The 17,390-nt window shown below is 33.1% G+C and overlaps 2 protein-coding genes across 2 annotated transcripts; both read left to right on the top strand.

Moving 5' to 3' along the window:
- The first annotated feature begins 341 nt into the window (after positions 1 to 341).
- LOC134265470 (uncharacterized) lies at positions 342 to 11,152 on the top strand. The gene is made up of 2 exons (XM_062747674.1): positions 342 to 1,523; positions 9,630 to 11,152. Exons 1-2 carry the CDS (start codon positions 360 to 362, stop codon positions 10,839 to 10,841), a joined length of 2,376 nt encoding a protein of 791 aa, XP_062603658.1. The 5' UTR covers positions 342 to 359; the 3' UTR covers positions 10,842 to 11,152.
- On the top strand, positions 6,215 to 7,664 carry LOC134265471 (sex peptide receptor-like). Its single transcript, XM_062747675.1, has one exon. The coding sequence runs from the start codon at positions 6,454 to 6,456 to the stop codon at positions 7,606 to 7,608; it is 1,155 nt and encodes a 384-aa protein (XP_062603659.1). The 5' UTR covers positions 6,215 to 6,453; the 3' UTR covers positions 7,609 to 7,664.
- Positions 11,153 to 17,390: the final 6,238 nt, after the last annotated feature.

Raw genomic sequence — 17,390 nt, 5'->3', positions numbered from 1 at the left:
TGTTCTTCAAAAATCACACAGATAATATCAATCAGAAACTCGGGTAGTGAGTATTGTCTATTTATTTTTTTTTTAAATCTCCGAAAGGAAAAACGATATCTTACTCTATATAATACAATAATCGCATCCGAAACTGAATGAAATACGTTTTCCAGATACAAATGCATAAGGCCATGTATGAGACGTAGAAACATTTAAACTGGGACAACAGGGGTTAAGTACATGTATAAAAAAAATGAAGAAAACCAAGATGAGCGGAAATGATGCGTACTCGGAGCTGAGCTGCTTTCCGCATGGCTTCCTTTGTTGTACCAGTCACTTGCTTTAAATTAAGGTAAAACAAAAACTAAATTCGGAAAATGGTCAATGTTACAGAAGAAATGACCAGTGCTAGTGACCATTCCGCACTACAGGTCAGCGGTTATAGGTTGGTCCACGGTTACATCGGTGGGACACTCTGTTTTATTGGAGTCGTATTCAACGTCTTCAACGTCATCGTTTGGTCCAGGAAAAACATGCGGACTTCGACAAATCTCTTATTGACAACCCTTTCAGTTGCAGATGGAATATCCGTTTTTATGTACTTGCTTTATGTTACATATTACTTTACAGCAACTGGACCCAGTGAACTCATCTACCATTCCAAATCTGGAATGTATTTAGTAGTCATCTGCTTTCATGAATTTATTGCTTTTCACACATTCTCCAACTGGATTACCATTTCCCTCGCTATATTTCGCTACATTAAGGTGTGTCATCCAAACCTGGGAAAGAACATTTGTACCAAGAAGAGAGCACGCTTAACGATCTGCATCGTGTTCACTGCAACTAACCTAGCCACCATTCCCTTCTACTTGTACTATGAAGTATATGATCTGATGGAGGACAATAAGAATTTCACCGGATATTGGATTCGCAAAACGACTTTCGCGGTGACCCACGTCCAATATCAGACGACTTTGGCATGGTTGTATGGAGTTATTTTTAAAGTCTTACCATGTTTTGCCATGATTGTTCTTTGTGTATTGATAGGTAAAAAGCTACGTCAAGCTGATAAACGGAGAGTCAATATATCCCCATCCATAGCTGCCGAAAACCGCATTTCTAGCGGATACTACAGAACAACAGTGATGTTGATGATAATTGTTTTGATTTACGTGTTAACGGAGCTTCCGATTGGAATTGTTTCATTTATATCGGGATTAGAATACTCCGAAAGTCATTTCTTTTACTTCCTTTTGTATTCTTATGTTGGAGATTTACTAGATACTCTTACAGTTATTAATGGCACTGTAAACCTAGTCGTTTATGTTACACTAAGTAGGCAATACCGTAATGAATTCAAGAGAAGCATATTGGGGAAACTCTTCAAGAAATTTAGAGCGAAAGAAGATTCTGGAATTGGCAACACTGAAAATACCAATGATCTTGAACTTTCTAAATCTCACAATACTCTTTCCCGTGATCAAAATTCCAGGGAAAAGTTAAACAGCATTGAAATGACAGAGACTGAACATTCTCAAGTCTGATTGATAAATCAAAACAGAATACATTAATTCTAATTTTCTACCAATGAATGAAAATAACTGAATAAAGAATTTTGTCTTCAATATCCTAATATTTTCGATCAATGATATTCCTGTGGATATTGTGGCTAAAAGTGGCTTCATTTAAGGGGGAGTTTATAAGAGTTCCAATATTTAAAGGAACTGTGTGCTACTTTTTATTGTCTATATATGCTGTTGTGCACTTCTTCTAAAACAAGTTTGGATAAACAAAACATCTAAACTGTTGTGCACTTCTTCTACAAAACATCTAAAAAATATATTTAGCATTTTTCGTATTTTTCCTCTGAATTATTCAAGAATTTTCATGAATTGATATCTATTCAAAACCCCATGTAATGGTGCGGATTATTTATCTAGGAACATCTAATGACATTTAATATCTTGAAAAATTATCAGTAGGTACGTTGCGTATGTCTTTTTAAAGGTACTCAATACACTCTCTACAAAACTAATTCGAAAAACACATAATTAAAACAATCTGAACAGTCCTCTGCTACATTCAGCAAGTTAAAAAGCCATCTGTACACCAATTTCCTTATAGTTCAATGAACGGAGAAAAAACTCGAACGGTAATTTTAAATTATTTTCTGATATAAGGGCTTTGACATTTATTACAAAAGAATTCGCTACTGTATTATGGACAGAGACAATTTGATATAAATTTCTTTGTAATCAGCTCTCTCACTCTCATTCTCTCTCCCTCTTCATGGGTTGGTGAGTGGTTTAATTATTTTTAAATTAATTTAAAAAAAAGAAGAAGCTAAATCATTTAATGTTGAACTAATACAAAGTTGATTTACTCAGATGACATATCATAGTACTTTTCATATTCATCTTTGGGAATTGCGTAATCTAACATTACCATCTTGCATAGTTTCTGAAATCACCAACTTGTTTCCAAGACCAATTGTCATTTCTAAATACCTAATCACCCATTTAAGCTTTGGTACAAGCCTTCGTATATTTCCATAGTGCCAAGCTGTGCCGGATCCCCTTTGTTAAAACGAACGCGAGAACTGAATTTTCTTTAATTGTTGTTTCCCATTTCTTCCTCTTTTAAAATCACTCTCCTATCGGTTTTGTTTACACTAAAAGAACTTAATACTTCTGACAATTAAAATGATTAACACCAAACTGCAAGTGATTCAAAGGCAGTATAAACTTGTGAGCTTTCTGTTGAAAAAGCAGTTTATATTTATTGCCAAAAAGCCTTAAAAGGTTACTCATGTTGTAAGTCATACCCAGGTAGAATAAATGGGGTTCAGCGACAAGTCAGTTACATGTACCCCAACTAATCAAACGTTCCCTGGTTCAACTGGGACTCAGGCTTGTTTAATTTACTTTACTAATTGACCAACCTTTTTAGGATAACAGAGGCTAGACCGTTCAAGTTTTTATCTTTCGCCCATCCAAGTCTTCGATGAATAATCCTCCTATATTAACTTTAGTCAAATTTGATTAAGCTTTTTTTTTTCAACAAGTAGACTACAGTAAAATACATAATTCAAAATATGACTTTTGTCGCAATGGTTACTAAAAGTAGCATTTTTTGTAAAGTTCTTTCTAAATGCTACACTTTCTTCAGTTTAAGTCTCACTGCACAAAAGTATACGCATAAAATTCACTTTGATACATATATTTGTATTTAACCTTTGATTTTTACGATGGATGTTGCAATGGTAACAAAAAAAATCGAGCAATTTCTTAAATCACCATTTCCCCCAAAAGTTTGGTCTGATTTCAATTTAAACATTTTACACAATTAGATTAATCTAAAATACACAATGCTATGTATCGGTTTTGATGACAGGTGTTCCTATTGTTTCTATAAAACAACATTTCTTTGAAATTCATCTGAAAGGCTTCTCCTCCTACAGTTTTAGCCCGATTTATATCAAACTTGTCACACAATGAACGAAATTAATATATTTTTTTTTTATTGTGTTTGCCTTAACTTCAAGTCTTTGTGCTGTTTTTTCTTCTTCCTTAGATATAATTTCAAATCAATCGAAAATTCTAACACTCGGAAACCCACGGTCAATCTTGCATACGCTTAATATTAAAACAATTCAAATATCTATTTAAAGTTATTTTCTGTTCTTTTTTGTCGGTTAGACCTTTTCTAGCACTCTTGCCAAATGACTGAGGAAGGCGTTTATGTTTTGTTTAAATATCTAATATAAATAAAATACATTTGAAATAATAAACACGTGGTGTATTTTATAAAGGCGGTTCTTTAAGTCTAGAAACATCAAATAAAGAAAATCTGCATAAATAATAAATATACAACATACTAGTTAATGATTGTTTCTAAATTTTCTTTTTACAGCAAAACGTCACGTGCCATATTTTTAGAAAACCTTTGAGAAATACAATGATTGGTCTACAATAGGCGAGCAAAAAATTACTTATGAATATATAGGAAACATATTTTTATAAAATCTCAAGAACAGCAAAGGAAAGATCATGCATATATTAAAATAAAATTATTCTGATATACTAGTAGTGAATGTACAGATTTTTCCAAATCATGACAGCCACCAAGAATTAAAGATAGCAAGGGACTATCATTCAAATTCTTTTGAACATAGAAAGATATTCTAAAACTGCTAATTTAAGTGATTTAAGATTCATATTTTATGTATTTATTTTATTTATGTATCACTGTATTCAGACATAGAACAACAAACAAAAAACTAAATGCTGCGTTCTTCAAAAAAAAAAAAAAAAAAAAAAAAGAAAATTCAATTTTTTTCTCAGAATAATTCTATTTTTTTTTTAAATCAATATTTTCCACCCTTCTTTCAATTAAATATATGAAATAAGAAGATAACGAACAGAAATCAAGCTTAAATGTCTATCAAAACAATACAAATTAAAAGCAAAGCAAACACATACTTTAAAAACATCAGAGGTGTTTAGATGCCATGAAGGAATAAGCGTCCCCTGATGACTGGAGATACCTGTGTGTTTTTTGTAATGAACGGGCAAACGAAAAATCTCCAGTGTGTAAATAATGGTTTCACAATTTCTATAAAAAAAAGTCATTCAGCATTTAATGAAAGATTTGCTGTCAAGCTTATTGTATTGATTTCAGAATTTGCGTAATCTCGTCAATGGCTAGACTCGTTTTAGAAATGGTACGTAGAGCATGCTCTTGCGTAACAAATTAACTGGCAGACATAAACTCCATATGCAATTTATAACTACAGAAATAAGGTAAGTAGACTATAGAAAAGTTGAAGTAATTTTTTCCTATAAGTTTACCGTTAATATCGCATTCCAGTAAAATATTCAAACATGAAACTTTTATCTTTTTCCTGTTCAGAGGGATATATCTTATCAACGTATAAATAAAAATGAATATTGTAAGATTGATAAAATGTACTAGTAGTCGATATCATCGAAATCCATTGCAAGACATTTCTTTCTATTCTGTAGAAGTTTCATTTCATACATTAATTTAATCTGAAAATACACATATTTACACTTGTTACATTATATGATTCATTGCTATCATTTAGAATAATTAGAAAAGGGGACCAAGAGAGCATCCTTATTTTAATCAATTTGAAATAATTAACATAGATGTATTCCTTTTCTATTATCCTTGGTCCATTTTCTGCTAACCTTAACACTTCTACATATAAGAGGGTTATCCCAAAAAACCGTTAAGATTTCCAACATTAATATTATAATGTTAAAAATCGGCATGCACCAAAATCGTCACTTTTGAAAATTATACAGATAATCTTTTAAAAAGTATTTAAAAGTTAATTTTTTTCTGGGACAATCCTCATATTTAAATGTTCCTCGAGATTCTACTTTACCGGTGTATTAGTACAAATCTAGATTATTGTAAAAGCAGAAATATTCGTTGGGTATTAAATTTCGTTTATTGGTTACTTTCAAAGCAACGAAATTAATTAAATATCCAATCATAATCATCCTAATCATACCCAGCACAGTATATGGCTACCTGTCTGCAGAATCAGAGATAATGGGATAAATCTAAGGGTAATCAAATCAATAATACCCTGTAAATTAACAATATCAAAGAATGGTCAGGTGTAATTATTTGTTTATAGATTACGTGCTCTGCTGCCTGATCCATCCCGCGTCATTGATTCAATATATTTCATTAATGGTAATGTTAATTATTTATTATTTAATTTTAGACCCGAATCGGGTTCTGGTGTCATTAAAACAACTGTAGATTTTATAGACTGAATATACAAGTTCATGAAAGGGACAAGGATATACCGGTTTATTGTTATATTTTAGGGTTGACTGCTTTTTATGTAAATACAGAAAAAAACAGCCTTTCTCTGATAAGCGTGTTTATGATGATCTCAATATACTGTTTGAAAGAAGGTAATTATGTTTAAAGTTTTTATTCATTTCATATGTTTTTGAGCTGCAAGATTCTTAAAATTAGATCTTTTTATATATATATATTTGGAAAAATTTTCAGTCTCTGTTTCATATGGAAAATTGTACGCATTTACAATACCACAACTCGTCAAGTTGTACGTAAAATTGTGTCTTTGGGAAAGGGATTTTCTTACATTTTTGCCCCGTTTTTGCAAGATATTTGAATAAAAATGATAAATTAGGACCGATTACTTAAGTCCTCGCTTCATATCTTCGTTATGAGCGCGTCTCTGGGAAAACAATTATTTCAGAAATGATGGAAAATCAATGTCCACAGGATCAGTCAGTCCTAATACCGGTAATCACACAGGTCCTTTAAAACGACGATTTCAATAATGTCTGAATTTCTTGGGCATTCCCCGAATTAACGGCTTTATTGCTTTATTTATTTGTTCTCACTTACAGAAAGGATTCCTCCGTTCAAAACAGTCCAATTGGGAAGAGGGTAACGATGTTCAACAACAGCAGCGACTTGAGTGATTCTTTACCAGAAGTGAGCGGATATCGTCTAGCTCACGGTTACGTCGCTGGAGGAATATGTCTCTTAGGAGTAATTCTAAATATCGTCAATGCCATTGTTTGGTCCAGACAAGCACTAAAGACTTGTACGAATTTTCTCTTGACCGTTCTGGCTTTCGCCGATGGACTTTCCTTATTTTTCTATCTTGTTTATGTGACGTATTTCTTCATTGCAACAGGTCCAAGTGAACATATCTACCATTCCAAATCAGGGATGTACCTAGTTTTAATATGCTTTCATGAATTTATTGCATTCCACACGTTTTCTAACTGGCTTATTATATCGCTTGCAATATTTCGGTATCTTGGAGTGTGCCATAATAAAATGTCCAAAAAGTACTGCACAAGATGGAGAGCCAAAGTGACCGTTCTTGCTGTTTTTACAGCAACCTCACTAGCCACCGTGCCATTTTACTTGTACTACGAAGTATATCAATTAACAGATGAAAACAAAACCAATGGTTTTTGGATACGAAAGACAAATTTCGTCCAGACACATGTTCCGTACCAAACGGCTCTTTTATGGCTATACGGAGTGATTTTTAAGGTGTTACCAAGTTTTGCAATGATTGTTCTTTGTATATCCATGGTGCATAAACTCATGCAAGCCAAACAAAGAAATAATACCTTAAACAGAGAGGTTTACCACTCACATATAGCGTCTCAGCGATACAGGCGATCCACATTAATGCTCATTGTGATAGTGACCATGTACTTCTTAACAGAGCTCCCCGTTGGAGCGGTCTCTTTCATGTCTGGCTTGGAAGGAAGAGAGAGCCATTTCTTTTATTTTCTTCTCTACTCACACGTCGGAGATATCATAGACCTCATTGCTCTCCTGAACAGTTGTTTAAATTTCTTCGTTTATGTGACCATGTACCGTAAATTTCGGAGTACACTGTGTAAACTAGTCAAGGTATTTTGGGAGTTCTTGTGCTGTCGGGGAAATGATATGCTCAGCAAACGTTTGTCTGAACTTGAACAACCACAGCTGTTTTCGCATAAACGATATTGCTACACGTGCTACCAACAAAAGTGTATCCCGAGGTCATTAATCACTCAATATTACTCTTCATCTTTACCATAATATGGTATTATTGAAAGAAGGATTATCAAAATGTCAGGGAATTTTTCCTCTCTACTACAGTGGTTTTTTTTTTTAAAAATTAAATCAAATTTAGTAATATTTCAATCAAATTTGAGTTTTGTAGTTTGATAATTTCTATGTTTTATACAGTTTTATTGTATGTGATTAAAATATGAGAAAGATTATTGTAGTAGTGATTTAGATGATGTGATCTAGTGATCTAGAATTTTATTTCGTAATTCTATGCTGCATGCACGCACAGTGTGTAGATACAGTTCTTAAAACATATACGAGTATTTAAAGAAATAAGAAATGACTTGATCATCCCTTTTTATTACATAAAGAATTATAATTTAAACATTGTCATAAAGGACTATTAATTCTCAAAATAGCGCAAAATTTAGTATTTAAGTCGAGGTTTATCAGAAAGAATATCGATTGACAATATCTGCGCGTTAATTTTGATCTTGACTGAAATTTTCTAAGTGATGCTACATTTAACGGGTAAACTTTATACCGTAATTAAAAGCGTGGTTGTGATAATTTTGCAGTATTTAATCAGCTTTTGATAAATTGGTCCTTAAAATCCCTTGCCGTCCGTGCTTTGCTGGCAAAAACAGACCTTGGTTTTCTGAGGATGAAAAACGTTTCAAGGTCATCCAACGACTGACAAGTACAAAGTAATTAAAACTCCGTTTTTGGATCAGGAAGCTGTAAAGGAAACCGATCACTTGAATAGCCACTTTTTAAAAGTACGTGTTTATTTGAAGTAGACAAGTCTAAAATTGTTGTATAAGCAACAGTTCTCTATACCTATTTTGTTTAGATTGTGACGATTATAAACGAGTTATGTGTATTTTTGCGTGTTCTAGAAGAAACGAGAAGGAACCAATCGCCGATGTAACAACCCATTTAGTGAAGGGTTTTTGGTTCGATCCCAACAAAGTGGACCAAAAACCCTTTGTTTGTGAAGACAAATCTGTACATGTTACATGTATGAAAGCATTTGTATGCATGTATATAGCATAAAAATTGATCATGTACACTTCATACTGTGAAGGTCAAGTCATATTTGACTGTAAAAAAAGGTAAAAAAAAAAAGAGTATCTGAAAATATAATCCAATCACTTTTAACCCTATTTCAGCAAAATGCTTCAAACTCTTTTAAATGGTATGATTCAGAATCTCTTGCTACAAGAAGTACATTTTTCATAGACTTATTTTGAGGAACTATATTTTTATTTGATACAGAAGTACACTTTTTGCAATCTTTAATTATTTCGACAAAAGTGATCACAGTTCATTTTGTAAATAAAAATTAAAAAAAACATAAATAAAGAAATAAAAAACAATAAAACTATAGTCTATTTTCAAGGCAAAATCGACACTTGAGTAATATGATATCATATCTTAATAACTTCCCGAACACCGAGTCTTGAGATTACTAGTATACTCCTTAATTATAATAAACAAACTTTTTACATATTTTTTTATAAAACCTTTTAAAAATGATGTTTATATATTTTTGTATCATTGTAGTAGGAACATTAAGTTCCATATACTGAATTTAGGACTGGGAAATTTATTTCAATAACATGTAAATTTTTCATCTGTTCAAGTATTTATAAACAATAATATTTAATGAGAACAGTTGTCTCCGTGTATTATTGTTGTTGGCTTATCCGAAAAATTGTTGGCATATCCGTAAAATGTGGGTATTTTTTCAAAATATTTTTGTGGAATATCCGAAACTTCCATCCTGAATCCGTTTGTAATGAAATTCATACGTATGCATTTCCCTTTACTCTCCCCCGCACACTCTTCCAATTATTCTTTACATAACCTTTAAGATGCTATGCCGTAAACAAAGCGTCATATGAACAACTGACCAAGTATACAAAACGCTACAGAGAAGACGTACATCACATGACCCAAGGATTGACTTCCTCCTTGGGTTAGTGTCAACAAGTGAGGGAGGGGGCTATATAAGTGTTAACAACCTATCTCCTCTATCATAATATTATTCAAGAAGAAATTGTGACTTTCACAGCACCTTTGTAACCGTCATCAGAGAAGTAATTATGAAGAACATTTCGCTCTCTGAGCATGTGCCTCAACCGGTCGTGGGATATCGTCTGATACACGGTTATGTCAGTGGAACCATCTGTTTTGTGGGTATAATTTTGAATATTCTAAATGGATTTGTTTGGTCGAGAAAAAACATGAGGACATCCACCAACCTTCTACTGACTGTTCTAGCTTTTACAGATGGTATGTCACTATTTCTCTACCTTGTGTATGTGACATATTTTTTCACGGCCACAGGACCGAGTGAATTGATTCACCATTCCAAAGGCTGGATGTACATCGTTGTTATATGCTTTCACGAGTTCATCGCTTTTCATACAGTCTCGAATTGGTTGACTATATCATTGGCCATCTTTCGTTACTTGAAAGTCTGCCAACCCAACATCGCCAAAAAGTTCTGCAATCGTGCCAGAGCTAAATTGACTGTTATAATAGTTTTCATTGTAACAACATTAGCCACAATTCCTTTTTACTTGTATTACGAAGTATACGATTCCTCCGAGGACAATGCAAATCTCACTGGATACTGGATTCGAAAAACAATGTTCGCCAGACACCATGTGGACTATCAAACAACATTGCTTTGGCTGTATGGTGTGATTTTTAAAGTAGTACCGAGCATGGCCATGATCGTTCTCAGTGCCTTACTGATTAAAGAGCTTCGTGCTGCGATGAAACGGAAAGACCACCTTAAGAATCCCAGCCAGAAAGACCATGCAAACATAACCAGTGGATACACAAGAACATCTATCATGCTTGTGGTTATTGTTTTGATTTACATTTTGATGGAATTGCCAGTGGGAATAATGGCGTTTCTTTCCGGAATCGAGGGAGGCGAAAGCCATTTCTTTTATTTTCTTTTATATTCCTACGTAGGCGACATCATAGACATGACGGTTCTTCTCAATGCTACGTTGAATTTTTTCGTCTATTTCTGTATAAGTAGACAGTATCGTTCAGTGTTGAAGGCTCTCACCCTTAAAAAGATGGCCAAAATTTACGAGGTCAGTAGCGACCATCATGGCGAGCAAACAGCGTCATCACACGATAACACCAATCGTATGGAGCTCTCCACTTCCGCTGCTGAGAGTTCTCATCCGAAATTACGTTTATGGAACTCCATTAAAAAAAGCTTCCGAAGGTGATGAGTCAATACATCCTTAAGGAGAGGGGTCGGCTACCCTTAACATTTTATCATACTTACTGAGACGATACGAATGATAGAAAACAAAGACTTCGAAGATTTCTTTTGCTAGGAAAGAAACTATAATCTGTGAACCAGGGGTGTAATTCGTTCATGCAAGGAAAATCGTTGTTGATATAAAAATGATATTTGTTTTAGAATATTTTTTCCCTTTTGTGTACATCATGTGTTGTATTATTTCATATAAATGCCATGTCAGTTAAGTTGTATCAACATTGATGTACATGTATTTTAAAACAAATGTTCATATAAATACGTAAAAACAGTACATTTTATTTATATCATTGATGTCAAATTAAACGGAAAAAATACACAAACCAAAGCAAACACAAGTGTTATGATTTTTTACCATGATAAACATTGGTAATACATTGAAATCTGAAGAAATATTGGATAATCGGGGGGAAAATATAGAAGGTGGCCAGGATAAGGGGACATTATTCATAAACGGAAAAATATGTTTATTTTTTTTAAAAATTCAAAACATTTATCATTTCATACGTAAATTGTACTTTTAAACAAATTTCTTCCTATTATAGACCCAACAGGGAAGTAATATGATTGATAAAAATATCCTTCATCCTCGTAAAATTTATTTATACAGAAAAGAAAAACATATTGTATACTAGTACTAGTACCTTACCTAGATGTACAATAAAACTTGGCTAAAACCTATGAAATAACTTCTTTATATACGTAATTCGTGATATCCGCATTAGGAATTCGTTATTTTTATAGCTATTAATCAAAGAAAATTTCGCTATATCTGTGAATTCGGATTATCTGCGTTCGTGCTAAACGTTTTTTTTTCTTCTGTATAGCATTTATCACGGGTGCGTTGTTTGATTTGTTTCCATAAAGCTGTTTTCTTACGTAGAATTTTAATTTTATTGCGTCTCAAATATTTTCATTATACACATTCAAAAAAAAATCATCTGTTTATCATTAGTTGACTCACTGAGTTCGTCACGTTCTTGTCGTTTAACACGTTTGGGATGAGGAAAACAATCGGACCTTTATTTACTCTTCTCAAGTGTTTATTGAAATCCGTCTCCGTAAACCGGTAAAATCAAACGAATTAATTGTTCTAGCAAAGAGCAACGCTCTCAGATATAAACATCACTTCGATTTTTAAGTAAAATCATTTTAAAGTGCATGTGAGGTATTGTTTTACATTGATTAAAAAGTATAATTTGTAAAGTCTCCTATAAAAATATGAATGAGTACTGAAAGCAAATTACTGTCTCAAGTACGAGGTAAAAAAGAAAGATTTTAACGCAAGCAGCAACTTTTTATTGGAATATAGACTTTTGATGTTTTAATGGTTCACAATTTTTATTTCATTTCTAAAATAATTCTTTTAATTTTCATATTTTTTTCAATTCAAAATATTTTTATTGAATAAAAAAAAAGAAGAGGACCTCTAGTGAAACTTATTTTGGACTACTTTTCGCAGATTACCAACCGCAAGCCAGACTGAACAACACACTTCCTTAAACAGGTCAACAAACTATTAATTTAGAATTCTGAAGTAGCGATCCAGATAATCATATTGTTAATTAACTTCCCCATTCGCTGATTTAGGTAAAACTGATAGATTATTCCAGTTGTCTGAATTTGTTTCTAAATAAGATTCAGTTTGGGGGAAGCTTTTGCTTGCGGTATTGTCGTTTACTGATTTGTATTTGACAATCAAATCGAGTATAATTTATTTACAAAAGACAGTAAATCTAATTACTCAGTATTTTAATGTCGATGATGTCATCTATCTTATTACTTTGTTGTCTATGATGTTACCTATCTGTTAGCTGCTGGAACATCTTTAATCTATGTTAGCAAGCTAGAGACCATTTGCAACAAACTTGGTAGTCATAGCGTCATTGGTTATTTGTTTTTCGGTTGTTCTTCGTAAAATTCATTTGATGCATGTGTGGACGTGAACTGGACGCCAACACTATTCTGATTTGTTGTGGTATCATCCTTCGAAAGTATGGATGCATCATTTCCAAAATTAATGGCAAAGGAGACTTGTCTTCCACGATATTGTCAGTAATATATTCTCGAAGCCTGTTCACAGGTTAAGTGTTCAAGGACAATAAAGGAGATCTTTAAATTATCAATTGTGGAAGTTAACTTGTGCACCGTTAGAAATCTGTTGAATAATGCTAATTAATAAAACTATTATGGAAACAAAGACAACTTTTATAACTTTATCAAAACTATCAAGAATTCTTGATGCAATTGATCCTAGTAGTTTAGCATGAATAATCTTGCCAGAAACACTGGGGTTGATCAGGTTGAAATTTGAACCCAGTCATCTTTTTTGTGCAAGATTACTTATATTTACGTAATACTGAGTAGGAAGCTGTGTTACTTAACACTCTTATGCATCTCTTGTTGCACTGTACTTGACTCTCACGAGCTACATTTTGCATTAAGAAATTAATTTTCCTTCGACCTCTCTGAATACGATTTATGGAAAGACTATTTTTACTTATACTCTATCGGACTATTAAGATTATCGATCTTTCTCTAGTAAATAATTAGAGATCGTATTTATATACACTAGATAGACTATAGTCAATTCTCCATACACATATACACAATTAAGCAAAAACCAAAGGTTCACGAATAATGATTAAAAATATTTTCAAATGTTCATGTATAATACACACGTACAACACTAATTACATTTAATTTAATTTTAGGGAGAGGGCGTTATAAGTATTCAGTACTTGTGCTCAATCCCTTTGTAATTATATTACAATAAAATATGTTCAAATCAATCACTAATTACATACATGTACAACACTGATGAATAAAGTGTTTGCAACACATGGAAGGATCGACATTCCACTTTTTCTCTTTGAATAGTCTTTTTGCTGTAGTTTTGATATGTAAATTTTGATTTGGATGCTGCTTACTCCCTCCCCTAATTCGTTCGTTGCTTTGCTGTCAAACATTTGCAAATTACAGTCTTGGATAAAAAAGGGGGGAAATATACCAAAAAACCCTAGAGAAGCCTCACATTTAGAATTCTACATTTTGGTCAGTTTACCTTTTGAATGCTTGATAACTTGTTTCAAAGGTCCCCCTTTCCCCACTTGAAAAACAATTGTGTTGCGGCTGGTTTTTGGTTCAAATGCAAGCTACTTGTGGAAAGCAGTTGGCATGTTTTAAACAACTTACATGTCTACTTCCTTAACGTTTTGGTTAACCCCAATTTAAGTTTTCATTTCCTATCACTTTGCTTGAATTTACATGTTCAACAATGGATGGTCTTCTCCGCTTTTTAATGACCCAATGCTTATAGATACACTTTTCATAAGAACTATACTTAAGGACAGAGTATACAAACAAACTTGGGTCATGTTTTAATGAATTAGCTGAATAAGTTTCACTGCATAGTTTTTGTGTTGAAAAGTTTTGATTTGGGTTTGTCCGTCTGCTTACTCCCTCCCCATATTTTCTGTTCACGCTTTGCTTTCCACACATTTGCTTTTGCAATGAAATTTAGCGTAGCAACTCCCTATGGACTAAAGAAGACCCCTATTGATTTTGAGGTCAAAAAGTCAAAGGTCAAGGTCATAAATAAGCAAATTCTGTCTGTGAAAACACTTTCGTTTCCACACGAATCTCTAGAACCATTTGAGCTATTGCAATGAAATTTTACATAACAACTCCCTGTGGCCTAGTGCTATTGATTTTGAGGTCAAAAGGTCAAAGTTGTTTTATACATTCTGTCTGTGTATAACACTATCATTTCCGGGCATATTTCAGGAAGATTTTGAATGCAAGCAAAACTTGTCTCTCGCCCCTCTCAAAGTGCCCCGCCCCGTTTGTTTTATTAGTTTTATATGTCGCTATTTTTAGCGCAATGAGCAGTTATTGCGTATGAAACAGGTTATCGGCGGACTTTATGTTCTTGTTACATCTATTAGAACTGTTTAATAAAGGCTAAATAAATCAAACACCATGGATTGTGTAAAATTTTGATTTACCGAACATGAATATATACATTTGCTTCAATTCTGCATGTACTTCAACAAGTAAAGCGATGGTCTTGGCTATGTCTCTCGCTTCACATGCGACCCAATGCTTATAAACACACTGTTCTTTTCTTTTTTTTTTACTAAATGATAGTATTCAGCATGTGAAATGAAAAATTTATGAGGTTATAAAATCATCATTACAGTGTGATAAATATTCCATAAAATTTCTTAACAAATAAAGAATAAGCAATCAAATCTGTATATGCATATTGACATACATGTATTTTATTTGCCTCAGTATACTAGCATGTATACATTTAATAATTTCAAATTCTGCATAGTTTTTATCTTTTTATTCAAGTTGCACAAAAATGGAATTTGAAGTGAAAATATTTGTATGAAATAATAAGGATGGTTTTAGAAGAGTAGAATTTTGAATGTCACAGAAGGTTTACAATTTCTTTATATTCTAGAAATTTATTGTTTGCATCATTTTCAATGGAATTGGGTAAAAAAAAATACCAATCCAGGTCTCCATTTTTTGTTTGTATCATCTGTCCTAAAGAACATACTGTATTTTGTTTTCCATATTTCCAAATCATAATTTGACATGTGTGAAATACATTTGTATGATCTTTTAATACAAACTCTTCCTTATTGGTTTCCTATTATTTTTGAACGTTTATATTTTTCAATAAGGACTTCTAATGAATTATTTTGCTTTCATTGACATAGTTTGTCGTTAATTTCGTGAAGTATTCTAAAATAACATATCCCATGTTCGTCGTTTATAGATATCATTTAATTGCTTTAATTGCAATTCAGTCCAAAAACGCAAGGAAACAAAGAATTGTGTGCAATTTCACTTAATGTTATACCTTTAAAAATTTGTTCCTATACAAATCTATATACGGAAAAAAGAAAAAAAGTCTAACATCTCTAATGTTTTGCTGAGCGGGCATAAAAAAATCGATGTTGGACCGCTGAGTGAGATGTTGGACCGGTCGATGATATGTGGGCGGAGCTTAATCTCATTTTCATTCGTTGGTGTTCAAAAGAGACGGACCTGATGTTACATTTCGAAAGACAGTACAAAATACACGTATATCTATGTAAAAAAAAATGCAAGTGAAAGTATAACAAAACATTTATTGACTGTGTTCACCATGTTCTCGCAGTGGCGTAGCATCGTTTTTGAAAGTGGGGCGGCCAGCCAGAGAAAATTTTTTTTTTACTTACCTGAAAAAGTTGACAAGCAAAAAAAAAAAAATTGAAAGTTTCCCAAATTCGAAAATCCTATTTCGTGGTGGTGGTGGTGGTGTGTGTGTGTGAGTGGGGGGGGGGGGGGGGGGTAAGATTTTTTTCAGTGTCAACTTTCAGTACCAATTCTAATAATACATTTTCGGTACATCACTAAAAGTCTAAAACTTGGGGGGGGGGGGGGCAACCAGGCTTTCAATTAACATTTCCTATAGTATAAGTAAAAGGTTGGGAAAAAAATGGGGGGGGGGCCCGCCCCCCCGTTGCTACGCCCCTGTTGCTACGCCCCTGCCTCCAGCAAAATGCGTTTTGTTGACCCTCAAACCAAACTGTCTGCCCGACAAAACGCATGCTGCCCTCAAACTCAGTCAATAAATGTATAATATTGATTTGAATTTCAAATTATTATGGCTGTCGCGCTGCTCGATATAATTGTAACATAGACATTGTATACCTTTCATAGTTAAGAATCAAGATTAAATATTTTTCTTTGTTATATAATAAATATTACTCTGGTAAGTGTTTCTTAGCTTTGAATAAGAATTACAGTAAAAAGAAAATGAATTTCATCTTTAACCATACAGGAAATTGCAAACATTTCAACATCTTTCGTTTCCTAATGTGGATTGTGGAAATAAATATCTACCACTTTCTATCACACGCGACTGAGGCATGGATCGTTAGCACCCCCTCCCCCTTTAAATTAAGAAAATGTAAGACTAAGACCGTATAATATCTAAAATATTGAAACAATCCCTGTAAATCACATCCATATGTCGTTCTATGCAAGCATATTGTGTTTTTTTCTTACCGGTACATTTTGAGAATGGCCTTATTGGGTATGATAAAAATACATAGTTATATTATACTGTATACATGGGGGAAAGTGCAATCTTGTGTATAGTACGAAATATAGATTTGATTGAGGGGGAAATTTTAATTTTTGAAATATACCCTCTTTCAAGTTTTCAATGAAAGGGGGGGGGGGGGGAGCAATCGATCCACACTTCAGGCGTCTGTGCTTTCTATTGCAAGTTTATGTACACAAAAACATAAGATAACATAAGGTAACATAAATAATATATCATAGATAACATAACATTTTAAATAAGATAGCATAACATAATTAGGGAAACTTTTCTTGTGTCATATAATTATTAGGGTACAACTACATACGTATTTTGTTGTTTGCTTGATCCCTCAAATTTAAAAAAAAAAATCCGGAAATCAGTATGATT

Source organism: Saccostrea cucullata, unplaced genomic scaffold (assembly GCF_032062105.1).
Source record: "Saccostrea cucullata isolate Sc308-1 unplaced genomic scaffold, CSIRO_AGI_Scuc_v1 ctg569, whole genome shotgun sequence".
NCBI classification, from domain to species: domain Eukaryota; kingdom Metazoa; phylum Mollusca; class Bivalvia; order Ostreida; family Ostreidae; genus Saccostrea; species Saccostrea cuccullata.
The sequence above is the reverse complement of the archived record's forward strand: the minus strand, read 5'-3'. Positions and strand labels throughout refer to the sequence as shown.